Genomic DNA, 27341 nt, shown 5'->3' with positions numbered 1-27341 from the left:
CAAACTAGTTTATGCTGTCTAATTTGCTAATTGGAACAGCTGGCTTTCAAACAGTCTTCAGTGCCATCAAGGGCTGAATTAACTGGACCAGCGTGGAGAGAGGAAGTTCACAATAGCAGGGACAGCAGACCAAGGTAGGTAGAAACTGTGGCCTTCAACACATTACTTCAGATATGCACGCTATCTAGCTTCACCAAGCATGCTAAGACTTAGTATGATTAGCTCAGTGGAACCAAGTCACTTAGGATTCATTTGCTGTTAATCAGCTCTTCAGACTTCGGGTGAGATGGCGACGCAGAAGCCTGCACGTATGTGAGGCCCACCTGATAAATTTTAATTCTATTTTATAAACATTGGGAAGGAGCTTGAATGAAGTATACAGCGTTAATATCAGTTGTGGCTTTATTGAGACAAGCCATGTTTTTGTAGAAGCGTGGTATGCTGATAACAAAGAATGTAAACTACAAGTGGAGTTCAAAGCAGCCTATCCCATAAACCTTATTCTAGCTCTCCCAACTATAATACAGATAAGTAATTAGTAAAGTTAAGAATACTCACTACAGGAGGATGGAAGAATGATTGTAATAATAGTCCTCCTTCTCATTTTCTCAATCTGCTAAATATTAAAATGGTACTTACAAGAGGCAGCTATTGTCGACTAGGATTAGAGCCAGAGACTGGAGAGACAGAAGGTTGTAAAGAGGGAGGCAGTCAAGCTAAGATCACAGACTTTTTTCCTCCAACAAGGCCCTCTCTTAACCCTGCGTTAGACAACGGCTTAACTACCCCAAATGACAGTCCTATAGTACAGCAAATTCATGACTGGTCTTTGGGGCCTCATTGTATGTTTACAACAGAGCTGGTTGAAACTGGAGTAGACCTAGCCAAAGAATTTGCCCTTCTGGATCAACAAACTTACATGACATCAACGAATTATATCCCCACAGAGGGGAATTGGTCGGTACAGGGAGGTGAGGAGACCGAAGATACAAATGACTCCCCAACTCCAGGTTTTACAACTGGAAACACTAACGAATCATTAAGATAAGGTCTGCTAAAATTAACAGACATTTTTAGCAAACAACAACAGAATTTAAATAGTCTAGTATGATTAGCTGACTTTTAGCTGAGCATGTTTGTGAATCTAGGCAGTTGTGGCTTGCAATTTACAGTTTAAAGCTTAGCACTGTGTGTGAAGCCAGACAATTTTAGTTTATTCAAGAAGTGGTTAAGGAAGTTATGACTTAATGTAGTATGTGAACCCATTCACACTTGATTTCTTATTTCTCGTACATATCCCACTTGGATGCATACAGTTACTCCATTCTGAACCACATATTCCATTCATACATATGCCTTTCACTCATTACCATGCATTGAATATGTTTACACCAGACACCTGACTTGCTTATTGAATTAACCCTTGCAATACACTGAATCATAAACTAACCAAACTGGGCTAGGTTTGCACCACAAGCTGTCACAAAAATTGATTGATCTATGTGACATCAAGTTGGTGTTGACTCTTAGCAATCTCATAATTTTCTTCATGACGATCTATCCTCATCCTTAACCTTTAAAAAATTATAGTTAATGCTTGATTATAAGCAACCGAGTACAATTACTTGTACGTTGTGCCTGCGTTTATGTCTTGCTATATTTATTTTCCAGGTCTTAAGTGTTGCTGTATACAAGTCCTGATATCCCTCACTGTTAATTTAGCCATATCTAGGTGGCTGCTGGTTTCCCATTCTCTTTAAACCATTCTTCAGTGCATGTCTTTAACCAGATTTTAAAGAGTAAACACCTGGAATTATTTGAGTTGCATGTCAGTGTTCAAGCACATCAACTATCCTAAACATTGATCAGCTATCATGATAGTTTAACATTATCAGTTATAATATACTGGTTTCATAATGTCCAAATGGGAAGAAGTGGACCCCTTTTTGCAACACAGCATTGCACTGATGGCCACAAATATGCCTTTTCAGTTAAAATGTGTTCCTAAATATCACCATTAAAACTGGCTATAATTATAGGTGTCCATTAAAATTGGTTATTTAAAATTGGTTATAATAAAGATGTCAGTCAAAAAACATGTGCAGAGATTATATGCTTAAGCCTATGTTCACTCAGCATCTATTTAGACCATGATGATATTGCAATGTGAAGGGATGTTTCTATTCCAATCTCAGGCAATAGAGAGAACTCCCAAGTATATGACGAAAGTAATATCTATGTAGAACATTTATGTAACAAGCTAGTGTAGCAGCATGGCTAAACCCATAGGGTGAGAGGTTGGAGGCCTCAAACCCCTCCCAGAAACCCTTTGGGTCTACACACCCTAGTACTACCTCCTGCTTGGTGGATGTCTTTTCTTCATGTCCTCCCCACCAACCCTAGTGAGATGGTGATCGCATAGCCTATACTCTAACAGGCAAATAACAGAAAAATACAGTAGATAAAAATGAGAGAAATTCTACAGCATCCTATTTTCAGCCTGTAGCATTGAAGCTGAGATGAGTGAACACATATGGGGTGTATCAGAGCCTGGCTGGCAACAAGGGTGCAGAATGGGTGACAGCAAACCGGCATCAGCTCTTACACTTTCTGCAATGGAAATTCAGCAAGACCCATCCTTGGGAGTGTTGCTTATATTTAAAAATCTTTCTCTTCTCTATCCCTCCTTCTGTAACTTAGCCTTTGTTCTTTAGGGTCTAAAACTAAACCGTGCTTTGTTTTCACTGAAAGCAACATGAAAAGTCACTAACATATCAGTGCTTTCCGTATCTAAGGAGCAGTACCTACTCCAGGGGGTTTCAAACTTTTTCAGGCTGCAGAACCTGTTAATTAAAAAAATAAATAAGTCCTGGAATATCTAATCAAGAGACAAAGTTCTAGTGATAGAAAATTGGCTGCATTCGAGTGAATTCTCCCCCCTTAAGCTCTTATGAAAACCCGTCAAATTCTCACAGTGCACAGCATGGAAAACCCTGATCTACTCAACCTCAGCTGATCTTGGAAAAGTTAAGTAGTGTGGGGTTGGCTCTGGGTAGACCCTGAAAGGGAGATTACTGAGACGTTACAAGGCTGTGGGTTAGACTGGGAAGTTGGAAAGATATTCCACAAGAAGGTAGGGGCAAATCCTGTCTATATTGTTGCCAAGACAACTAAATGGATAAGTCCATGAAGTCATCAGGAACTGAGCTTGATTCAAACGAGACTTTATTTTGGATTGGGTGATGTTATGTATGGTTACAGTGAAAACTGGTAATTTTGAGCATGGTCACCTGCTCATTAAAATACGGTGCATATGGGCCTACCTGGTATTCTGCCAAGTAAGAGAGTTAGCTTTTCTAGTCAATGATGCAGGTTAGGGTTTCTGAGCTGAAGTCAAGGGCTTCTAAATGACCAGCTAATGACTGGGTTTGCACAGTATCTTGAATATTCACTAGAGTGGAAAGGCAGGGTATAAATTTAATAAACACGCAAGGCTAAAATGTTGGGTGGGTAGTGGGTCCGTATGTTGTTTGAACTCAGCCAGATGGTCCAATGTGTTCTGCCAACCAGAAAGCTGGACTATGCAAACTATGCTTAAGTGAACCATTGATAAGCAGAACATGCAAACCTGGAGCCATTAAAGGAAGGGCAAGGGAAAAACGTGAGCCCGGAATTTGACTATCCAAAGATGGCCTCCCTGTAAGATGATTTTATACCCCAGGTTTACTTTTCTTGTTAATACCACATGGACTTAATAGTCACGGGGAAGCAGGGATCTGGCTGTTGGCTGGGTTGGCTCAACAGACTAAACCAGAAATAAGCAAAGCACATTGTAGAGAATGGTGTGACTTTTTTTTTTAACTTCCCATCCGCATCTCTACCTTACGCTTTTTGACAGGGGTGAAATCCTTCCTCTCTTTAACATGCATTGTGCCACCTTTTCCTGTCCATTTTTTAATTGCTGTTTTTCTGTTAAAATGTCCTTGTTTTAACCCTGCCATAGATGTTCAAGTGTTATTCCACTGTATGTGCTGTAAGCCACTGAGGGTCATCAGACTGCAATGGGGGTGTCAGTTTGATAAATAAAACGAGTGATTAGGAACATTGCTGTAGTGAGTGACATGCCACTGTGTAAATGAAAACGTCTTTCTCTTCTTATGCAAGAAAACCTTCTGGACTGAGGTTGGATGGAGGATTCTGTTCTGCTCCAGTTTATTGATACACCTTAACAGGTCTCCTTCGCCTTTCACAGGAGAGAGAGCAAACTCGTTCATTCCACATGTACCGGGCCAGGGGGCTCTCCTGCTTCTTGTTAGGCTTCAGGAACCTGCACTCAAAACAGGCTGAAGAGAGGATCTGTGACTGCCATGTGGTCTATAAACCTACAGCCAAAGAAATAAACAGAATTAATTCCCTTTTTCTGTTTGCTGTTCTTAGTCTAGACCAGTGTCTGTCAACCATGGCCACTGGAAGATGTGTGGACTTCAGCTCCCGGAATTCCCCAGCCAGCATGGCTGGCTGGGGAATTCCGGGAGCTGAAGTCCACACATCTTCCAGTGGTCAAGGTTGACAGACACTGGTCTAGAACCATTGAAGTGTGCTACTGCTGTCTAGAGAACGAAATAGAACAGTGCGAAAAGAATTCGTTCTCGGGAATATCTGTGTGTGGCGTTTTTTTTTAAACTGAACACTGAGCAAAGAAAACCACCTTTGGGCCAGTAAGAAGGAAGACGCCGCCCCGCGAGTCAATCCCGCTCCAAAGGGGTCAGTGATTTCGCGCAGCCAGCCCGGCGAAGGACGAGGCGCCTCCGCGCAGCGGCGCTACCGCTTTAAGGGCTCCCGGGTGTCACGTGATCCCCTAGCCCCTAGCCCCCGCCGCTGCCCGAACTCCGCTCGCTCCGGCTCTGAGCCGCTGGGGGCGGGGGGGGTGCGCTCAAAGCCCGGGGCCAGCAGCTGCTCGTTCCCAAGGGGCGGTGTTTGCAGGCAGCATTCCGCTTCCTCTATGGAGTAGGGGCATACCCGTAAGAACAGTCCCTTGCATGGACAGCTGATGAGCCGTCATCAGTCAGGCGGTCTCAGAAACAACGATCCCCCCCCCCCGGTTTTTCAGAGTGCCTCCACCTCACCGTAGCGTGATGAAAAGTGCACGTGTAGGTCTACGTACACACGCGCGAGAATATCGTGATGGGAAGCCAGATCGGTAGCTACACGGCACGTCTTTCGCCCCCTACTGACGCTCCCGCGCTGGTGCACCCGGTAAGTGATCGCTTTATAAGGACCCGATTTAAGAAAACAGAATTGTTGCTGGATTGGACCGCATGCGGGAAGTAATACGTTTGAATTCTTTGGTTGTGAGGAGAATCAGGCGTAATAATAGCAAGGGTTCGGAATAACCGATCTGGCATGCTTCTTTTCTTTTTTTCCCCAAACTCCTTCACCTCTCTCCCTCTCCCTCCCTCCCTCCTATGATTTAAGACATACAGCCGCTGCTACAATCCAGGAAAAATAAGCATTTTCCTCCTTAGGCTGTGTTCAAACAACATGCTCAGTGAGATCTAATGAATTGGTTTGCACAATACAGTATGCTAAGCTAAGCTTGGTCAATGTTAACCTTTGCTTTCCTTTTTTGGTTTTTTTGGTCACTTGCCATACTGTGCAAACCCGGACTTTTTGATTAGTTTATGTTTAAGTGGCTTATGTAAACCCGGAAATGCAGATTGTGTGAATGCAGCTTTAGGGTAGTAGGAGCTGAGCGTTACATCATCAAGCATTAGCCTTAAGCAATGGCAACATACAATGTAGTAAATGTTAGTCGCTGTTATGTTTTCTACAGTCTTTACGTACTAAAACTGTCATATTTTTAAACTTTTAAACTAGTTTTAAGTTTATGAGCAATGTTGGTTCTGTGAGAGTTCTGGCTCTGTAATCAAGAGGCAAGAGATCTAGTTTCTTTTTTAAAAAATGCAGTGTTTAAAAATAATGGAATTTTCTCTGCTCATTTTTCAGCTTTCCTGCAAAAGACAGGAAGTCCTTAATTTCTGAACAAAGTCTCATCCAATAATACTATGATCTTCTCAGTTTCTTATGCAAGGTTGGGGTAATTGCACATCTAGAATCCACTTATTTGATCTAATTCTTTTAGCCTACAATTTAAGTTTGTTCTGTAATTTGTGTATCTTCTGGGAACAAAGGTTTGCTGTATCTTCTAAAGCACAAGGTCACAGATAAACAGGTCACAATTCCTTTTTTTCCCCCATTTTTAACTGGTGGACAATGAAATGGAGATGGAAGAAACAGATCGTCAGAGAGCTATTTGGCTAAGAAAAGCATTTCATGGATATGCAGTTACTGAATTGCCAATTTACGACTTCTTGTTGCAGCACAAGAAGCATTTAGCTATTCCTTCTGCATGTTGTGACAGGATAAGTAGCAGTCTGAACCTGGGCACTTCCCAGTAGGTATGACTTAATTTCAACCTCTCTCTCAAGGTAAAGGCAAATTGGGAACTGCTAGTTTAGTGCAGAAAGGTATTGTCCTTTTTCATTACATGTACTCGCTAATTTTGCTTTGCCAGTTCATTGCCAGTTTGGAGCAACTTACACTGACTTTGGATATATTTATCTGAATTTAATTTTTGTATCCAAATAGGAAATGATATGTTTTTTGTCTTACGCTTTCTTACACATTTGGTCTGTTACCCTCCCTTTGTCATAATTCACTCCCTAAACATAACCATAGCACTGAAAACGGGCCTGCACGCATCTGATAAAAATAGATTCTGGCTAAGGTTATACTATAATAAATATATTACTTTGACGTCCTTGGGGTTCTCTGAGCTTGGTTGTTTTCTTGCAGACCTTTTGTTACTGCTTAGGTGACATCTTCAGTGCTAGAAGGGAGTGGGGTTTGCTCTCTGTTTTTATGCAGTAGTTGTCAGTGTTGGTGGGGGAATGGTTTTTTCTTGAGTTTCTAGATTAGGCTGTTGTTTGCTGCTTGATTGTTTGTCTGAGTTGGTAGTTCCTTGATTAGGGTATTGTTTACTGTTTGGTTATTTACCTGGTGTTAATCCTGGTGTTAATCCCTGCTTATCTGGGTGTTGATTGCTGGCAAGGAGGTGTTCTGGCTTCCTTTTTATTGTCTCTTTTGAATAATGTGTAGATGTTGTTTATCTCTGTGCGCCTGTTGATGGCTGCCTTGTCTGAATACCAAGCTTCCAGGAATTCCCTCACATTTTGGGGTTTAGCTTGGTTTAAAATGCTGACAGTTTCCCAGTTGAAATTATGGTTAAGTCTGTCCATGTGTTGTGAGATTAAGTTTTCATCGTGTCTTCTGACTGCTAGTTGGTGTTCATGGATGCGCTCTGCCAGCCTTCTGCCTGTCTGTCCTACATAGTGGCTGTTATAGTCCTTACACTGTATGTTGTAGATGACTCCTGTTTTTTCTTCTTGGGCTACTGGGAAATTGATAGCCTTATGAACTCTTTTGAGTACCATGACCCTGACTCTAACTAGATTTCTCTAAGAAAAATGTGAAGTTTCTGCACCTGGGAGCAATCATAAGTCATTATATTGATACAGCTTCAGATGAAGGAGAGGAGGTTGGATCTTCCATTTTGGACTAGATGGAAGAACGTATTCTTTGCCTCTTACTGGATGCTTACTTGGTCATGGGGCTCCGCAGCAGGGGATGCCGTGGCACCTTCATCCAAGGTAATGTATCTTCTGGCTTGACAGATGGGTTCTTAGGCAGCCACCAACCAATATCTTGTCCACACGTCAGTGGTACCCTGTATGCTTGATTAGGGTCTAGAAAAGAGATCAAGCCTTCTGATTGCTTGGGAAAGACCTAAACGCTGTCTGTAGGCAGGGCAAGGTTTTGATTAAAGGGCTGCCTTTCAATGCCTGCTAAAATCCTTTGGAGGCAGGAGAGAGTAACAAATAAAATTGGGGGCTTCTGTGAATGCTGTGCACATCAAACTTTGTTTGGAGGCAGGATTTCTAGACAAAATTGCCTTTGACCAAATATGGCTTTATTACCTGAGGCAACCCTTCTTCCCCTCCTTCTTATTATCTAACTACTTTATTCCCTGGAAACCCAAGAGCTATTCTATCCTGTATTTTGCCAGACTTGCTAGCCCTAGTCTGGCATCGTTAGTACTTTCCTAGTACTGTACTTGAGGTGATGGTTTCATTTATTTCAAACTGTTGGCTGTGAAATAAATTAGTATCTATTTTCTACCTGGTGTCTTGGGGTGAGATGGCAGCACCTGGTTGACCTTTTCTGGGTTTGGAAGCTAAGAATAGTCAGGCCTGGTTAGTACTTGGATAGGAAACTTCCAGAAAATAGGAGAGGTACAGAGGAAGACACTGGCAAACCATTTTCATTCTGCTGCCAGGAGAACTGCATGGATATGTCATGAAGTCACCAGCTCAGTTTACAGGATATGGCAGCTGATTGCTAAATTAATTGTTTGATCATAAATTTATTATAAATGAATGTCAAGTCAAAGCTTTTTGCCTCTTTTCCATGTTGTCCCAAAAGAGCTGGCAGTGAATATGGAAGGACTAAGCTACAAGATGGTTCTTTGGGACTTGCTCTCCTCATCCACTGCAGGGAATCCAGGGACTACCAGGCTTTCTTTTGGTTCAGTCCATACTGTCTCCTAGCATGCTCTTGAACTATGCGCTCCCTATTTATGCTGTTGCTCTTAACCCAAAGGACCTTATATATATTGTAAATTGTGAGTACAAGTATCTCTCTGCAATGAGGGGGAGAAGGGGGAACAGGGACCCAGCAGCTTTCCAGATATTATAGGGTTCCTTCACCCCTAGCCAATATGCTGAGTGATCAGAAATGATGCCTGTTGTGATTGAACTTCTGGTGAACCATGGGTTCCTCTGTTCCTGCTATGAGGGGTCCCAGAGAGTATCTCTGCATTTATTGAAACTTTGATTTAAACCCTACCCTTGGTGCTGCTTCACCTACATTTCTTGAGCTGCATCCGTTTGATAGTCTCTTGATATTTCTTGTGGCTGCCCTGATGTTCAGTGTCATCATATCCAAATTGTCCTATGGGTGGGAGCTTTGGGTAGAAAAGTTCCAGTTTGGGAGGGGTTGTTCCCACTGGGGATGGACAGAAAAAAATGTCACTCCAGAAGATAGCAGTTCCCAAGGCAAGATTCAGAGAAAATTACACAAATAATTTTTCATACTATTCATAATACTTCAAAAGTGTGGAAGTTGCCTTATATAATTCTATTTCTTAAATTAAGAAGGATCAGCTTGACTACTTTCTGGATATGAGCCTGCCTGGAAAACTTGTTTATACCACTACTCTGATCACTAACTTTTTAAAGGCATCCACTTAAATGTTAATTATAAAACAAAGATCACAACATCATCGTGGCAGTCACAAGTTTAGAAATGCATATATTTTAAGAGAAAAGCAGTTGTACTAGAGAACAGACAATAGCTTAATATTCATATTTTAGTCTGAAATGAAGCCCAGTCTAGATAATTGCTCTTCAGATGTTTCTGGATGCAGTATTTCAGATTGCAGGTAGGCAGAAAATATGCCTGAATAATTGTGTGCCCCCACAATCCTTAGGCAAACTCATGGGTTGAGGGGAAATACTGGCTAAAATCCTTTCTATTTACCTCTAGGCTTCCAATTGCAGAGTTTTTAAAACTATAGTTACATCTAGTTATGCTGTTCCACATGTGTGTGAAATATTAATACTTGAAGAGGGGGTTAATTAACATGATCCAGAATCTATAAGCCACTTTTATGCTGGACTATGACCATAATAAAGATTTGATTGACTGAATACAGTGGTACCTCGGTTCAAGAACTTAATTTGTTCCGCGACTCTGGTCGCGACCCGAATAGGTCGTGACCCGAATCAAATTTTCTCATAAGGTTCAATGTAAATACGGTTAATCTGTTCTGGCCCCTCCGAATTTGGTCGCGACCCAATTTTGGTCGTGTCCCGAATCAAATTTTCCCATAAGGTTCAATGTAATTACAGTTAATCCGTTCTGAACCATATGTATTTTTTTTTTTAAACCACAAAAATATGAAACAAAATACAGTACGAAGAGAGAGAACGCTAACCTTGCTCGACACGACTTCTGGCGTGGAGGACAGGAAGGCGGGTGGGGAGGCGGTTATTGCTTGGAGGGAGAGTCCCCCTCCCTACAAGAAGCCACAACCACGTGTCACGGGAGGGAAAATGGCCATGGATCCTGTTCGTCACCCGATCCGGCGTTCGCAAACGGAAGCAAAATTTTGCAAACAGAGCTGTTCGTGACCCGAATTGGTCATGAACAGAAGCGTTTGTGACCCGAGGTACCATTGTATAAGCCATTTGTCCGGCAGAGCTTATAATCTAAGATTTCACTATTTCTTCCAAGGTGAACTATACATCTCCATCATTTTAGCACTAGTCCAACTGGGAAAGGTAACTATAGTTCCAAGAATAGCAACAGGCTGAGCCATGGTAGAACTGTCCCATAACTGCACTTATTTCTTCTGCTACTATATAAACACAGACATAAGCAACTAAGGTTCCTGTTCCTTTTTTGTTTACCACTAGTGTTAAAATCTGATGACCAAAAAGATTTTGCCCACTGCAGACATAATCAATTGGTACAATATCCTTCTTGTGATTAGGGAGTAGATACATATATTTACAGAGGTGACTGTCAACCATCAATCGATAACCCTAACCTATTTGACAGGAAAAAAGCACAAGACAGCCAAAATAAGGGGAGCTAAACAATTGGTGTACTGGCAGGCCAAAAAGGAACAAGAGCCACAGTTAAAAACTGAAATCTGTGATGAAGAATGAAACTCATCCACTTTCTTATTCACTAAAGATACTTCAGTGCGCAGGTGTGTGTGGGTGTTGGAGGAAAATAAATACTACAATTTCAAAATAAAGTGTTATTCTTTGGGGCCTAGTCCAACAATTTTACCAATATTCATTGGACTGATATTTTCTCTGTTGAAATCCTGCCTTTTAAAACATCTGTGTCAGGGACATACAAAGGACACTTGAGATATAATGTCCAATACTGAGTAATTATGCTCCAAATTCATGGTTTTTTTTATTGGTGAATACCTCATTTAACAACATGAATTCCCTACAAAGACTAATAGCAACTATGGTTTGGTACGGTGCTGGGAAATTAATTTAAAGATGCATAGTCTCTGGCTTGAATGTAATAATTTTCTGAATGATGGTTAAACTGCTTTAAATATGCAGAACAGCTGCTGTTAGTAAATCCTAAGAAACAAAAAGGTGAACTTTTCTGATAAAGTAAATGTATTTAGGTAATGTCCTTACCTGGCACTTCATATTTTGGTAATGATAGTCTTTTATCGCGAAAGGGATCCTGAGGACCTAGAAAAGTTAATCCGAAAAAAGCCATTATCTGGGCTTTGTGTTTCAGTAGGTTCAACTGTATCCAACTGCAACATTCTGTTTCTTGGCTTCTGAAGCATGTTTGCTTTGTTACCATGGTGATACACTGCTCAGTTCCTTACCTAAGAAAGCAGTTTGTGATGTCTTAAGGTAATATAACTTGATGTAACTGAAGAAATTGTTTATTTTGGAACCCCATTCCCCATTGTTTTGTCATCGACTTGCACTTATTTGTATATAACACCAAAGGATGCAAAAATACTCCCAACTGGCTCAAGGTTGATTGTATTTGTTTTGCTTGCCAGTTGGCAACACTAGCCAGCCTTGGTTGACCCCAGAAAAGTTAAGCAAGGTTAGACCTGGTCAGTCACTGGATGAAAGACTACCAGGAAATTCTAAGGCTGCAGGCAAGACTAAGCACCCTGGAAAAAGACAGCGGCAAACAGTTTCATAATGTTACCAAGCCAACTACATGGTCTTGTCTTGAGGGAATCTTTATTTTACTGTATTAGATATTCAAAAGCTGGAAAGCTGGATCCAATCACTGCTTGTTTGTTTGAGAGTCTCTGGAGCAAATCAAGCTTCCTCTGCACCAGCTGCAAAAATCTAATCAAATTCTGCCTAATCAAAACCAGCTCAGATCCAGGACTCAGCTGTATACAGCCATCTTCTGAGTCTGTCACAACAATGGGTGCCAAATCAAATCAGAAGTCAGGGTGTTCATGTCCACTGTGGTTTTAAAACCTTTTTAGGAGCCAAAAGGTCACAAAATAATCAGCGTTCTCCTCTAGAAAATGTTAGGGGGCTGGATGTTAAGCACAGCGTAGAGAATAGGGAAGGGAGAGAAAAAAACTGGATAATTATTGTAGCCACGAAGTCTTGTTCAGTTTTTTTCTCTCTTGCATCCAGAAGCCAAAGCAGCGGTCATCACAGATAGGTCAGAAAATGACCAATCGGTGCGCGTGCAGTACAACGACCTAGTCAAGTTAATACCGGAAGTTCGAGATGCAGACTCCGCCCCCTGCTGTGTGCTGGGGAAGAAGTGCGCATGCGACAGCAAACTTAGACGCGATCACGTGAACGCTGGCCGGTGTGCGCGTGCCTTCCGCGGCGCATGCGTTGTTGTCGACGGCGACGGCAGCCATCATGGCGGTGTGTAGCGCGGCGGCTGCGGGCGGGGGAAGACGCTGGTACTTCACCCGGGAGCAGCTCGCTCGGAGTCCTTCCTGGCGCTTAGGACTCGACCCGGACAAGGAGTTATCGTACCGGCAGCAGGCAGCTAACCTGCTTCAGGATATGGGCCAGCGCCTCAATGTGTATCCATTCGGCAACTAGGCCGCGCCTCAAGCCGGGATTGGGCTGGGCAGGGTGGCGGAAAGGGGACTAGGCCCGCCGGAGATTCACGTAAACAGCTTGGGTGACTGTTAGGCTTACGGGGGACGGAGGACTTCGCGTCTCACGAAGTCGAGGTGTTAAAAGGGACAGTCGCCCCGCTAGGTGGGGAAGTGTTTATGGCTGGCGTGCCTTAGGCCGCGTCCCCGAAGGAGCTTGACTTGGAGGCGCTAAACAGATAAATTCGCGCAGTGGTTGTGGAACGTTCCGCTCATATTGCGGAGGGGGGTGAGGCGCAGTTACGGTTTAGATGGAAAAGTAGGCCCTGAAGCCCATGGAATTCGAATTGGGGCTTAATTGATTTGCAAAAGCCCAGAGCAATTAGTACCACGTTACTAGCAGAGGCATTTGCTTGCATGTTGGATTATTTGGATCATAATTTTGAAATTTGGTAATGTTTGGGGGTGGGAGAAAAACCATCCTTCCCTTGTGCGTGTGTTTTATTTGAACACTAATACAGTACTAATTTACTTATGAGGTTTTTTTTCCCAAGCAATACTATCTAGCCATATTGATATTTAACATTTTGGCTGAATAAATGTTGAACTCCTTAATAATTATACAAAGCTTTTTTTGTTCAACTTTTAAAGATGCAATTTAGCAGGCTTAATGTGTATATTTGTAGTATATATTAAGACTGGCCAAATATTTACATAAGGTCTTAAGTCAGAGTTTCTAGTTGGGTAAATCTATGTATACTTTTACTCAGAAATAATTTGTATTCTTGGCTAAGTTTAAAGAAATCAAACCTTTTTAATACTTAGTTTTCATATAAGCTTTTCTTAAGGAGAATCATGCTAAGAATATGCACTATTAAATTTAACATCTTCCTTAATTATGAACCACTAGTTCTCAATTGACTATTAATACTGCAATTGTTTATATGCATCGATTCTACATGGTTCAGTCCTTTACCCACTTTCATCGAAATGTAAGTATCATGTTAACAGTTTCTGTTTCTCAGCTGGAATTCTGAATAGTTTTATTATATACTCTCTTTTTGGCTAATAAATTAAGGGAAGGAGAATATGTGCATAGTGTTGATGTAATAGAACTTTATTGAAAAATATTATGTGGAGTTAAATCTTCAGAAACTGGTTCCATCAAGTTTATGCTTAAGCTCTACATGCTTACAAGTGGTAATGAGGTTATTTATTCTTTAAAAAAAATAAGACTTTTATCTAAAGAGATCTTCAATGAAACAATTATAGTAGATTACAAATAAATATATTAACTCATTAGCATATATCAGTAATAAAGCATACTCAATAAGACAATGGTACTCTAGAATGTAACAGTAACGATCAGCAAACAAATGACATGGGGCAAACTTTCAGGCATTATCTGATGAAGTGCTTGCTAGAACAGTGACACTTTAATTGGATGCCTGACAACAGTCACGTTTAGTCTTAAACTCTGGGCATCACAACGGAGAATGATTGGTTTCCCATAAACAGTTTATAAGAAATCTGCATAGTCCTTATTCTGACCTCCGACTCTGAGATAGCTGGATTTGTGTAGATTTTAAGTTGCTAAGACTTATTTTGTGGTCCTCATTCAATAATCAACATGCGCCCAGAAAAAATTATGCTCGCCTAATAACTTACTCTGTTACAAGAAATTTGTAGACAGAAAAGATGCTAATTTAAATTCAAGGTGATGGAACATTCTTACTTCAGCAGTTTGCAAACAGTTTTTTCCCTTGGTTCTCATATATAGATTCCCCCCCCCGGACATTTCAGACTAGTGTGATTTGCTGTTTGACAAGAGGGTTTATTAATACTTTTCTTCTCTATAAAGGCTGTGGCACCAGCTGCCCTTTTCCTGGCAGCCAAGGTAGAGGAGCAACCTCGAAAATTGGAGCATGTCATCAAGGTTACTCATGCCTGTCTGCATCCTCTGGAGGCTGCTCCTGATACACGGAGTGAGGTAAGTAGTTAAACTTCTGTGAAAGATGTACTGTGCTCAATAAATCAGGGAGAAAGAACAAATCCTGGCAGTGCAAGTCCACCATACTTCATTTTACTGAGAGTGCTACAGCCACCTTGAAATACAATTGAATACATTCCAGAATAAGAATATTTAGCAGCTGAAAACAGAAAAAGAGTTACTTGCTCTTGGTGCATAGTACAGAAAGCTCTCGGTTTTGTAAGCCAAATGGCTTGTCTGTCCTGTGTGTTCCTGCCAGTGTGTTGATGAAAGCTTGGGGTGTAGCACAGCTTGCACTGAGGAGTGGATGTTGCCTGCCAGGATCACTCTCTTATGGTGATACAGAAGTTGATTTTTGAAATCCAGTTCTGTTTTTACTGTTCAAAAAAATTTTTGTTAAGCACATTGTTTCAGTTCTTACCACAGCCCTTCCTGACAGGACCAGCACATCTAACCTTGCCAACAAGGGGGAATCTTTATTTTAAAGCTAAATTGGAACAAAAGGGCAATTTTGAGCATGTGCTACATCATAGATTCAACAGTAGCAGTATGCAATTAGCAGCAACTTTTCTTGTGTGTGCATTAGGCACTTTTTTTCCCCTGGAAATGGGACATTTATGCCCATTTTCTCCAGCGCTAATATAATAAAGATTCCCCCTTGATGTTTTTGCCTCCTCAAGAGAGTGTTAGAAATATGCAGGCTTAATTCAGAGTGCCTCATCACAAGTAACCTGCCTGTCCTCTCAACCCCAGGCTTACCTGCAACAAGCCCAAGACCTGGTCATTCTAGAGAGCATAATACTGCAGACCCTGGGTAAGTTTTCCAAGCGGACGGGCTGCTTCATGAATCTCAGACCCAGGAATGTTCCGCAGAATGGAGAGTCTAACCCATCCCCAGTCTTCTCCACAGCTGGCCAATTTGGGAAGCCATCAGTCCAGATGACAGTCCTTGTCATAATAGCCAGTTTATGCCTTGTTTATGTTTTGAGTGAATATATTTACATCCTTGTATTTATAAACAAATACAAATGTGCAAATGTTGGTTTGGGTTTTCTCTTAACAGGATTTATGTCCTTTAGGTTCCAGGCATTGTACTTTGGATTTGAAGTCTTAGCAACTTGACAGTCTAATGTTCCAATTGTATTGTCAGTTTGATAATCCAGGGTAGGAATTGAATACCCTGATAAACCGCTATGCATTATTAATGTTGTTAAGCTGTTGTTACATCTTTATTGTAATTCTTCATTTGAAGGATTTTTAGCAGTTAAAATGGTATTCTTTTTGCACCTTTGATAGTTGATAGGTTTGCCATGATAAACTGGTAAATAATATGCATTCCTACTATTTCCTGTTATATGCAAAATGCATTTGTTACTGTTAAGGAAAACATTTTGACTTTGACTATATGGTGTGTAAGCATGTTAATCCTAACTCTGAAACATGGTAAAGCATGAAATATGGTAAAGATAATTTGTCATAGATGCTTACAATTGTGGTTGCCAGTGTGAACATAATCTGTAAACTTGTGTTCTGTTAATTTGCAGGAATATAAAATGTTAGTTTCTTCAAATATTTTCTTTTAAAATAATCAAGGAGAATAACAGCTCTTCTAAAAACAAATTTGGTTAAAAACTATTCTAAGAGTAGCACTTGCTTGAGTTATTAAAGTGACAGGAAAAACTTCAAGTAGTTGCTAGAATTTTATCCTCTAATTAATTCAGAATCAATTTTAGAATATTTGAATGTATGTCAGTATTTTCACCAAGAAATATAGTTCTTCAGAAGCTTGCAATATCTGTTGCATTCTTGTGCTAGATAACTGATCTATTTGAGCCTAGAAGATGTCCTCTTTGCATCTGAGCACAGAATGGTCTTAATTGACTGGAGGAACAATCTACGTTGCCTCCCAGGATCAGAGGCATGCATGGTATGTAGAATTACAAGCATGTTATATCCATGTTCTAAACATTTCCTTTTTTTCTTCCAGGGTTTGAAATCACCATAGATCATCCTCATACACATGTGGTGAAGTGCACACAACTAGTTCGAGGTATGTTCCAAACATGACTGTGATTGTTGCTCAGGCAACTTAATGTGCAGAAATACATTTCTTCAGCAAAGAATTTCATGTTAAAAGGGAAGTAGAAGAGATAGAAGAGGCTGTTACTGTATTAAATATATGCCTTTTGCATGTCTAAAGGATAAAAGTGTTTCAAAATGAGCACATGAATGTGAGCCTTTATAGCAGATAGGTATATACTAGAGCTGTGCAGAGCATTCTGTATGGAATGCTTTGCAGTTACATTTCCATGCATGGGTGTTTTGCTTTACTGGTAATCCAGTGGAAGGGTTGCCTATACTTGGACTTGTATAAGGAGACAATTTAAGTAGCTGTGCCTTCTGGAGGATGCAGCTATTCTAATGCTTTGCAGGGGGCTTTGTTCTTCTTTTGAAACACCCTTTTTGAATGCTTTAGACAGCTGTAATATGTAATAATAAAATGCATCTTAAAGACCATACAGTATATGGTCCTCGCAGCCTCCTCTGACCAGAATTGTAAAAAATGATACCATACTTTCCTATCTTTTTGAGAAACGCTTATTTCTATTTCCAAATGATGTTTGAGAAGTCCAATATGACCCCTTCCTCAAAGCCAGAAAAAAAGCTGGAAATCTTTTTCCTGTCCTCACATGATAGGATCTCACCCACTCTAATAATTTCCCTATCTAATGAAGCCTGTAGTTCCCACAAAAGGTTCCCTAGTCTTGGTATACAGAATCAGAGGAAATTCATAATCAATATACTACACCTTAAAAATGGGCAAGTTTAACCTGTGCATTTTCTCTTTCAGCCAGCAAGGATCTAGCACAGACTTCTTACTTCATGGCTACCAACAGGTAGATGTTGAGAATTCAGTTTTATTTGGAAATGTTTTTTTTTAATCATTGCAGAGGAACATTCTCAAGGCTTTTAGAAAAAACTATGCCACGTTCAGAATGCATAGTTTTATATCAGAAAAATAGATTTCTTTAAAATATATTTTTTTTTAGCTTGAATTTCAGAACAGGAATCAAAATAGCCATGCAAATAAATTCACAATATTGCTAGTCTATCTATAACCAATTCTTTTCATTGTGACCACAGTGGGGAGTTATTTATTTATTTATTTATTTATTTATTTATTTGAGTCCTGCCTGGGCACCTAAAAGAAATCATTACCTGTGGTAAATGAGTTTTTGAGCTAGAAGTTACTATTAAGGAATTAAAGACCTGGTTTGCACAATGTATTATCATGGTTTAATTAAGCATGCTTTGCTATGCAAACCCAGATAGATTATGCATTAATTTATCAAGGAGAAGCACCTAATTTGCAGTTTATTTACACCAGCCATGGCTTTCTGTATCATCCAACCCTGTGGAGGAATATTAAATCTCATATTGATTTCTTTTTCTTGTGTATGGCCAGTATGATGCAAGCACAGAGGGGCTTGGAGAGTGTGCGGGTGGGGGAGATCTAGCTTAGCGACTTACGACTTTCCTTGTCAGCTTCCCTGTTGACTTTCTGGGGAAGCCAGCACGGAAGGTTCCAAATGGCAATCATGTGATCGTAGGGTGCTTGGCAATTGGTCGTAAGTATGAACAGGTTGTAAAGCACCCAGATTGCGATCATGTGACTGGAGGGGTGCTGGGGCAGCTGGAACTCCAAGGATTGGTCGTAACCATTCACTCAGCACTGTTGTAACTTGGAAAGGTCACTGACTGAATGTTTGTAGGTTGAGGACTACTTGTAAGTACCTACTTGTGGCTGGTGCATTTGCATGAGCATACTCAGATTAAATGTTTCTACTTAAAACTCAGAGGATGATGAGGTTTAAAACTGAGAAGGAAATTAGAGCTACTTTTGAAAGAACCAGCCAGATTTTTTAATAGCAAATTGTTGTTAGCTTAAGTTACTTGTTTTCTGATCTTGTGTTTTCTAAGCCTTTTGAATACTTGTATTTAATCACAGTTTGTTTGGGATATTTGTACCCATTTTAGATTTTGTTAGGTCAGCTACTGCTGAAATTAGCAGTACTAGCTGTATTTTATGCACATTTGTAAAGAAATGCCTAAAAATTGGTTCTGGGTAAGAAGTGAACATGCCTGATGTGTTTTTAATTATATTATGTGCAGGATTCAAGGAAACTGAGGATCTCAGTGTTTGCTTTAAAAAATAGTTAAGAGAAAACTGAACAGGTGTAATGCTTGATAAAATCTAAGATGCCAAAGAAGTCCATTGTCCTTCTAATGGTAAATTGAAGGGGCTTAAGTTCCCTTTCTGATTGCTTGCTGCCCTGCAGTTAATATATTAGAGTCACTTTGTGTGAGATGGATGGCTGTATAAATACGATAAATAAATAAAATATTGATTCATAGAGCGGAGTAATAATGCACAATAATGTAAATCTATCTTTTCCAGTTAATAACAAAGCATAGATATGGTTGAGGTATAGTATGCAAGGTGTGCAATCTGGTTACCAGCTAGCAGTGCTAGAAAGTCATTTTTTTAGAAGGAGGGCTTTGGGCCAAGAGTGTGGATAGACTTTAGAGCTCATATACTCCATCCCAGGCTGCTTGCAAATTGCATTGCATGGCAACTGTTGCCCCTTCCATATCCCTTTTTTCACCTTAGCAAGTGGTGTGGGTGGGTCCTGGACTCCGGTTAGCATATTTCCCAAGGGGCTTTTCTTCCCCCCAGTAGTCATCATTTGCACATTTCTGCTATGCAGTGTTCCTAATCTCCTGAACAATTTTATTATGAACATTACCATGTTCTGCCAGTATATTTGCCTTGTGATATTTCTGGGTCCAATTCCTCGTAGATTGTTGGGCAACCTTTAATTATTTGAATGTTGTTAGAACAGGAACTAATGGAAATATACAAGCAGCTGTATGAGTTGATTAACACTTGAGTTGGATTTAACATCAGCTGTGCTTCAGGGTCTGATGCAAAATTTATTGCTGTCAGTGATCAGTTTGACATACTAGAAGACACGCTTGTTGGAAGGAGCCAAATTGTTCAGATATTTTTCCTAGGATTATGTCCAAGTGTTGTTGTATAATCTAGTTTGTTATTTTGTTTGGAGTTACTTCCTTTGCCTTTCATGAAGGTCATGTGGGTGTCCTGGAGCTCCAGGCTGACAGGAGCTCCTGGAAAACCTTGTGGGAAAAGGCTGAAGTAGACTTATTGAGCAGGGCAGGCTTGACCTTGCAGGATAATAGAAGCTTTTAAAGCTGAGGGATGCCTAATTCTTGCAGTGTCTGTCCAGCGGGCGGTTGTGTGTGCGGCTGCTATTCAGGCTTGGGAGCTTACAGCTTTCTGTTTCTCTCTCCCTGCTGGTGATGTCAGCCTTCACCTAACAACCTTCAGCCTGCAGTACACCCCTCCCGTTGTGGCCTGCGTCTGCATCCACTTGGCCTGTAAGTGGTCCAACTGGGAGATCCCAGTCTCCACGGACGGGAAGCACTGGTGGGAGTACGTTGATGCCACTGTAACTCTGGAACTCTTGGATGGTAAGTCTGGAGCAAGGTCACATACATTCTATGCCCAGTAAGAGGTACTCCATTAACTTAATATTTTATTTCTGACTTCTGTATCAAGGTTTCCAGCATGACAGTAGAGAACTGGGATGAATTGTATAACTTGAGCCAGTACTATTAGGCTTTAGACTGCTCTGTCTTTTGCTGACAAGGATGGACATTAAAATATGCTCCTCCAGAACTTGTGTAGTAATGCTGTGCTGTTTACTACCTTTATTCTTGTGTTTCTATTACAGAATTAACTCATGAATTCCTTCAAATCCTTGAGAAAACTCCTAACCGACTGAAACGAATCAGGAATTGGCGGGTAAGGTGCTTTGCCCACTTTGCATTTTACTTTGATAAGAAGGTTGAAAGATGCACCCAGTAAAGCATACCACCCCATAAGTAATTTTTTTTCTTACATTCTGCATGTGTTAAACACTGAATATATAAGAGGTAGAAGAATCAGTAGTTACTTCTCTGTAAACAGTTCTTTTTTCAGATGACTTACCCAGAGTAAATGGCATTATCCTAAAATGATACGATAATTAGTTATTCAAATAACTTGTTACTTAGTACCTTTAGCAAAATGTACCTTTAAGGATAAATTTTCTGAATGATGAATTCTTTAAAAGAAAACTCTTAGTTGAATTACTAAGATACAGCCAAGAGGCCCCTACCTCTTTCATGTTTATAGTTTTATAACTGGGGTTAGCCCAGTTATACATTCATAAATATCTTGAGGCCCTCATCCATTCCCAGTACAAATTTAAAAGTTTCACTTCAGTGTCTGGGATCATTTCAAGTGGAGCTCTGGCTTTCAGAACCAACCTTCATATTTCACTACAAGTTATCTGGGCTCCACATTAGTTCAACGCCATTGTAAGGGAAAAAATACTAATGATGGCTGGCTGCTGCTCAGGGCTATGCAGTGCAGGATCCACTCCACCCAAAAAAGAAAGAATCTTCATCATCTAATAAAAGTTGGGGCAAGGAAGCAGGAAGATTTTTGGAGAGCTGTGGGAATGAAAGGATTGAGGAGGGAGAAAGCAGACAGAGGGAAAGTAGCCAGAAAGAGGAAGAGAACACAGGAAGAGTTGCTAGGCAGATGTTCTTTGATATACAGATAATGTGGGATGATTCCAATATTTTGTGTTAGGCCATACAGACCACAACATTTACATTGTGGTAGAAGCCACAATACATATTTTTCCAAAATTCCAGGTGTTCCTGTTGCTCCAGGTACATTGGAGAATCCTTGTTTTAGAAATACATAAGCAATGCTCAGTTTAGAATAATAAAAGTCAACACACAAAAGAGGTCAAATAAAAAAAAATTGTAGAATGAGAACAGAATAGTTTTAAATAGTCTTTGAAAACTAAGAATATCTTAACCTGGTACTCAAATGTTTTAAATAAATGGCAGGTGAGCCTCTTTTAGAAAAGCATTCTGTAAGTACAGAACTGCCACTGGAAAAGATTTTGAGGCACACTGTGAACCTTTAGTCAAAATACTGAGGAATAGAGGGACCTTTGGAAAGGGGGTTTTGGGGACCAAGGTCTCAAGTCATAGTTGAGAATCAACCTTCTGAATTGGGAAAAGTAGAAATGAGGGAGCTTTTATTAAATTCTTGTTGTTAATGACATTTTTCTAAAATGACAACAATTGTCATTTCATTATGGTGTGTCGTCTTTACTACGAGTGAAGTTGTGCATGAAAAAATGTATGAACTCTATGGTACTTCAGCAAAATAGGGTAGCGCGTGCCTATATTCCTCTCTCTCTAGGGGGACTGTATGGCTATACAGAAGAGATTAGTATACCAGTTTTGAATGCTTTTATTTTAGGCTTGTCAAGCAGCCAACAAATCGAAGACTGATGAGCAAAGTGAGGGTGATGGCCTCTCAGAACAGACAATTCTCAGCATGATCTCCAGAAGTGCATCGGACACAACTATTGCGGGCCTGATGAGCATGTCAACTTCTTCAACCACAGGATCCACTGCTTCACTTCCAGCTACAGGAGGAGATTCTCCAGGGGAACTAGGCAGTATAGATATTTCATCAGACAGCTGGATGGCTCAGCACCCTCCACATAAACAAGAGGTCAGCCATAGAGCTAATGAAATTTCTGCCAATCCTGATCATCTACATCATGATAGTAGTGGTGGCTCCTTTGTTAAGCAGAACATTAAGAGTGCACCTCTAGCAAAAGTATCATTAAAGGAGTACCGTGCCAAACATGCTGAGGAGTTGGCTGCACAGAAACGCCAGCTAGAGAACATGGAGGCAAATGTGCGCTCTCAGTATGCTTATGCTGCTCAGAACTTGCTTGTGCAGCAGCAACGGGAACGGGATGTGCAACAGGAGAACAACTCCTCTCCAATTATCCTGAAAATCCCTCTAGGCAACAATTCTGATGGTTCTGAACGGCCTCCTACTGAAAAAGCCGATAAACCCTCATCTGCACTTAAAGTACGGTTGCCTGCTCCAGGAGACAAGCCTGCTGCTTCTTCCAAACAAGATGATATAAAAGTGCGCATTAAGGTGCCACCTCCCATGGAGCGACACAACCTGTCTGATGAAAGCAGTGGCAAGAGCAGGGGGGAGCACAAGGAAAAGCATAAGATCCATTCTTCTAACCACCATCACCATCATAACCATCATTCTCACAAACATTCACATGTGCAGCCTGTTGCCAACACCAAGCGCCTAGGGGATCCCAAGCATGGTAACCCAACTGGCATTGTGTCACACAAGGGTTATGTCCCAACTTGTTCCTCACGTAAGAGACCACCTTCTGAGGAGACGTCAGTTGCAGTCCATGAACATCCGCCCAAAATCAGTAAGAGTTCCAAGGGGCCTGCTATGCCATTTCCATTCCCTCAGCATTCTGGCCACAGCTTGGAAGCAGCTGGTCTACCTTTTGCCCAGGGTAACAAAGCCAGAGGGGCTCATGGAAAACTGGACAAGAGCACTGCAGGGGCCAATGGGCATAACATGAACCAGTCCATTGACTATCAGGATACAGTGAACATGCTGCACTCCCTGCTCAGTGCACAAGGCATGCAACCCACCCAGTCAACCAATTTTGACTTTGTGCATCATTATGGTGAATACTTGAACCCCAGGGCCACTGCAAGTGTCGATAAGCCACGACCACCCCCACTCCCATCAGAACCTCCCCCTCCTTTACCACCACTCCCAAAGTGATAGTTTTAACTACTGAGGTTCTACAGAAAAATTGCTCATAGTAATCTCCACTGCCTTGTGTGAATACCCTGTCCCCTTTTTAAAAGAAAACATTTTTATTATTGGTAGGAGAACATGGAGTCCTTGAAACTGTGAAAAAATATGCCCTTCTTTCTCCGTGTGCATCCTCACCCCCCTTCAGTTTTCCTGGAAAGAGATGGTGAAATCTTTCCTATAAGACTGGCTGTCAGCTTCAGAGATGAGGGTGGGCTTGAATGTCACCAACCCGATAGGAGATGGCACAGGACTATTTAAATTGACAGTCTTTCTCCTTTTTTTTTTTAAGACTTTTTAAAATAATTTAAAATAAGTTATGTGTTTAGTGTTGATTTTATTTTTCTAAGGTGGATAAAGGAAGGAGTTATAGCAGAAATTGAAATGGAGAGGGCATGTGAGCTCTGTCTACTTGCAGTTTTTAATGTGTCTTGTCCCAATGGAAGTTGGTCCCAGTGGAAGTTGGTTCTGCCTGAACAAAGGCAGTGAAGGTTGGAAAGGAAGAATAAGGAGAAAAGTTTTTGAGAGACACATGTTCTGAATATAAGTAAAGTAGAAAATGGAAGTGGTCAGGCAGAGTTTTTCCAATTTCTCCTTACTTAGATTTGTGATTCTTCACCAGTAAGTAAATGGAGACAGATACAAACCTAATTTTCCAAAGAACGGTGGAATAAAAAATGTCAAGTTGCTAGCTTTTTCCAGTCCTTCCTGCTGATCAGGGAGAATTTAGGAGTGAGGTTTTATAACTTCACTTCCTTCTTGACCACACTGCTTCTGTTGGGATGCCCTGTTACTATGTTTGCCACCTCAGTGCAATCACTTGAAGCAAATAGCTAACATGACTTAGCCATTAAACAATCTGATGGGACTGTATTTCAGAGGTGGACTGCACTGTATGCTAGTGCAGGAGCTCTTGAGAGTGCCTTCAAAAAAAGAGAATGCTGCAGTAGTATAGTTTGGGAAAATAGGTGTTTCAGCAGAGGAGGAAGAGCTGGAAGAGGCAGAAAGCCTATGAGCATGAGAGCAGTAATCGTGATTCTGAAATGCTTTAAATTATATTTTAACTGCATTATGGGATATGAGATTTTCACATTTTGTTAAAAAAAAAGATATAAAGATGGCAACAAATTGAATCAGGCAGATTTGGACAACAGGATAGAACAGAGATGGAGAGCCTGTGGCCTTCCAGATATTAAGTTACATTTTCCAGTATCCCTCACAATTTTCCATGGTGGAATGGCTCCTGGAAATTATAGCTTGCTAATATCGAGAAGGTCTAATTTTTCTGTCTCTAGACTAGAGGGAAGAAAGTTGGATAAAGTAGGATGAAGACCTCCTGTTAATTTAAAGACGTCTATCAACAATACAAAAATAGCCAGTTTGAATGTCCCTTGAATTGGTTTGAATGTTGGTATAACATTCTGAACTAGTTCTCCAATAGTATGCTAAAAAATGGGTCTAGTATTTAAACATGGTCATATATTATGTTTCTGTAGATCATATAAGAATATTTTAATTCTACAAAATCAGCCTTGGTTTGTAATACAGCATTTGAACAAAGTACTTGGAGTAGGTGGTCTTAAATCTCAACTTTATTGTCTTTTAAGTATAGTTCCCTTGTTCCACAAATCATTTCAGGGTATTCCTACTATTCTGAACTGAATTCCAAATTGAAATATAAGGGACTCTGCGATTTAAAAAGGGGGCTTCTTTATTATCCAAAATGGAATACTCTAATATATATCAATAGAGGCCTCTTCCAGTATGTTCAGTAGCAACTAGAAGTGAACAGACAAGACTAGCAGTGGCCTCTATAATGTCATGTGAGTGAAGTTAATTGCTGCTGATTTCAGAGGATGCATCATGTTTGAAACAACACTCATCTGCTTGTTTTTGCCGAAGTATTTTCTCTGAATTTGGAATAATTATTTTCCCACCACCTTTGGATTTCTGAAGCAATGGTGTCTCAGCTATTGATGCAAACTTTGGCCTAGTTTTGTGTAATGTTTCAGAAACTGTTTCTAATTCCCAGCTCATTTTATTACTATTCTAAGTTTCAATAAATGTACTGTCTCCGCATTTAGTTTGTTCTTTGTGAAAATTCTTACTAATATTTGAGTTTATCAGGAAAAGTCCATACAAAAGTATTTGGGACAGTAACAGCATAATTCTAGCTCTAGATAGCTTCCTTGTTTCTTTTCTGTTAAATTTATTTACACTGGGATGTATCCTTTGTTCAACTTTTAAAATTCCCAGTTGTCATCTCATGGTAGACCAAGAAAGGAAAAAAGCAAGCAATAGCAATTAACAGGTTTTTTTTTAAACAGCTGTAGTATAATTATCTATTTTATGAAGCTTGGACTGGTTGTGAGCAAAAAATGCAAATGAGTAGGAAAGGAAAAATAACGTGTGATTAAAACAAAGTCTGTTTTCTTAAAGTTTTTAGATCATAATTTGTCAGTTGTAAACTGCAGGTTACTATCTTGATGCACTAGTAATCCTGCATTTAGTGGGTTTACTAGAAGTTCCTCTGTTATCCATGGAAATGAATATGGCAGTTACAGAAGAGTAACATATGCTGAATTGTGCCAATCACCTCTTGGTCCTTAAGTTTAAAAAGAAGCTATTGTTTCCATGCAGCTGGGATTTTCTAGGCTTGTTTGAAACTTCATGCTCAGTAATCCATGATTTGTATATTGTGTGGGTAACCACATGCATATAACTACAATGTTTATAGCTATTAATGGTACAGTATGCAAATTTATAATGGACATGTGAAAACAAAGTGTGTGTGCAGAAAGAAAAGTGCAAAGGGAGCTTTCTCAGTCACACTAATAAGTTGAAAAGCAGCAGCAAATTTTGAGGAAATAGAGCCAACTTCTTTCTACATTTGGAGTTGAGCAACTGTTAGGCTTCGGTCTGTTTAATCCTAAAATAAAATTCAGTGTCCATGTAATCCAAACTGGCCTGCAAGGAAAAACAGTTTCCCTAACTTGGAACTGTCTTTGTTTTGGTCTGCATTCTTAGAATTCCCAAACATTGGTTATGCTGGCTGGCTAATTCCAAAATTGCATTCTGGTTTTGAAAGGGATTTGACTGGACAATTTTACAAAGCACTCAAGTTCCTCTGTATAGATTTTATCAGCCATTTCTGGCTTGACTTTTCAGCAGGCATTGTTGATGCCTTTCAAACATACCATGCATTGGGCAGTGTTGGACTTCAGGGTTTAGCGGCCGTGGTCTAGATGCTTCGCTGGCATCTTCAGAGGCAAAGTGCTGCGCAGACCTCATGCAACTGAGCAGGGACTGACAGCTCCTGTCTTTATAACCAGGTGTCCTGACTTCTGATAGGCCTGCACAGCAGGCCGCTTTGCCTCTGAAGATGCCAGCCACATTTCACATTGCTGGTGAAATGTCAGGGAATCTGTTCTCTAGACTACAGTCACTAAACCCTGAAGCCCAACAGATACCAGCCATGAAAGCCTACACCCAGTATACCATATATTAATTCCAAAAGAGTTTTAAATTAACCTCAGATTTCCAGGTAACTGAACTTACTCTGCCTATCATTTTCTGGCGCTCTTTGCTCCTTCCTAACTAGGTTGCAGAATACATAGCCTTCAATATTGTTCATTTTTCATAAGCCTTTCTGAACGGGGTGGTAATTCAGACGATTGAGAAGATTTGTACCGGTCAGGAATATATTGGACAGGGTAATACCCAGGCATAGTCTGCAGTCCTTACTGTATAAATCCTACACAGTAATATCACATTGGGATGGAAACATG

The 27341-nt window shown here is 40.5% G+C and overlaps 2 protein-coding genes across 4 annotated transcripts; one reads left to right on the top strand and one right to left on the bottom strand.

Moving 5' to 3' along the window:
• Positions 1–4981: 4981 nt before the first annotated feature.
• Positions 4982–25632, top strand: CCNT1 (cyclin T1). 3 transcript variants are annotated; one of them, XM_007421248.4, is made up of 9 exons: positions 9121–12742; positions 13668–13749; positions 14619–14747; positions 15501–15561; positions 16735–16797; positions 17599–17644; positions 20137–20300; positions 20564–20634; positions 22156–25632. In XM_007421248.4, the coding sequence occupies exons 1-9, from the start codon at positions 12573–12575 to the stop codon at positions 23518–23520; spliced, it is 2151 nt and encodes a 716-aa protein (XP_007421310.1). In that variant the 5' UTR covers positions 9121–12572; the 3' UTR covers positions 23521–25632. The 3 variants fall into 3 exon arrangements, with proteins under 3 accessions (XP_007421311.3, XP_007421310.1, XP_087994249.1); XM_007421249.4 differs by lacking the exons at positions 9121–12742; positions 13668–13749 and adding an exon at positions 4982–5256; XM_088138123.1 differs by lacking the exons at positions 9121–12742; positions 13668–13749; positions 15501–15561 and having other exon boundaries at positions 14615–14747.
• Positions 7526–11433, bottom strand: SPMIP11 (sperm microtubule inner protein 11). Its single transcript, XM_025170608.2, has 3 exons — positions 11349–11433; positions 8986–9123; positions 7526–7805 (listed from the first exon to the last, which is right to left on the bottom strand). The coding sequence occupies exons 1-3, from the start codon at positions 11431–11433 to the stop codon at positions 7657–7659; spliced, it is 372 nt and encodes a 123-aa protein (XP_025026376.2). The 3' UTR covers positions 7526–7656.
• Positions 25633–27341: the final 1709 nt, after the last annotated feature.

This window comes from Python bivittatus, unplaced genomic scaffold, assembly GCF_059951505.1.
Source record: "Python bivittatus isolate LINGU-HERP-01145 unplaced genomic scaffold, Pbiv_v1 ctg000220_np1212, whole genome shotgun sequence".
NCBI classification, from domain to species: Eukaryota; Metazoa; Chordata; class Lepidosauria; order Squamata; family Pythonidae; genus Python; species Python bivittatus.
This window is presented reverse-complemented; position numbering and strand designations above follow the sequence as displayed.

Coding starts and splice junctions, on each gene's coding strand:
- SPMIP11 (XM_025170608.2), bottom strand. CDS start 11,433: ATGGCTTTTTTCGGATTAACTTTTCTAGGTCCTCAGGATCCCTTTCGC. Junction 9,124..11,348: donor ACCAAAATATGAAGTGCCAG/GTAAGGACATTA, acceptor GTCCATCCCCAG/TGGGAACAACCCCTCCCAAA. Junction 7,806..8,985: donor ACGGATGCAGCTCAAGAAAT/GTAGGTGAAGCA, acceptor TCTCTTTTCTAG/ACCCTAATCAAGCATACAGG.
- CCNT1 (XM_007421248.4), top strand. CDS start 12,573: ATGGCGGTGTGTAGCGCGGCGGCTGCGGGCGGGGGAAGACGCTGGTAC. Junction 12,743..13,667: donor ATGGGCCAGCGCCTCAATGT/GTATCCATTCGG, acceptor ATGAACCACTAG/TTCTCAATTGACTATTAATA. Junction 20,635..22,155: donor AACGAATCAGGAATTGGCGG/GTAAGGTGCTTT, acceptor CTTTTATTTTAG/GCTTGTCAAGCAGCCAACAA.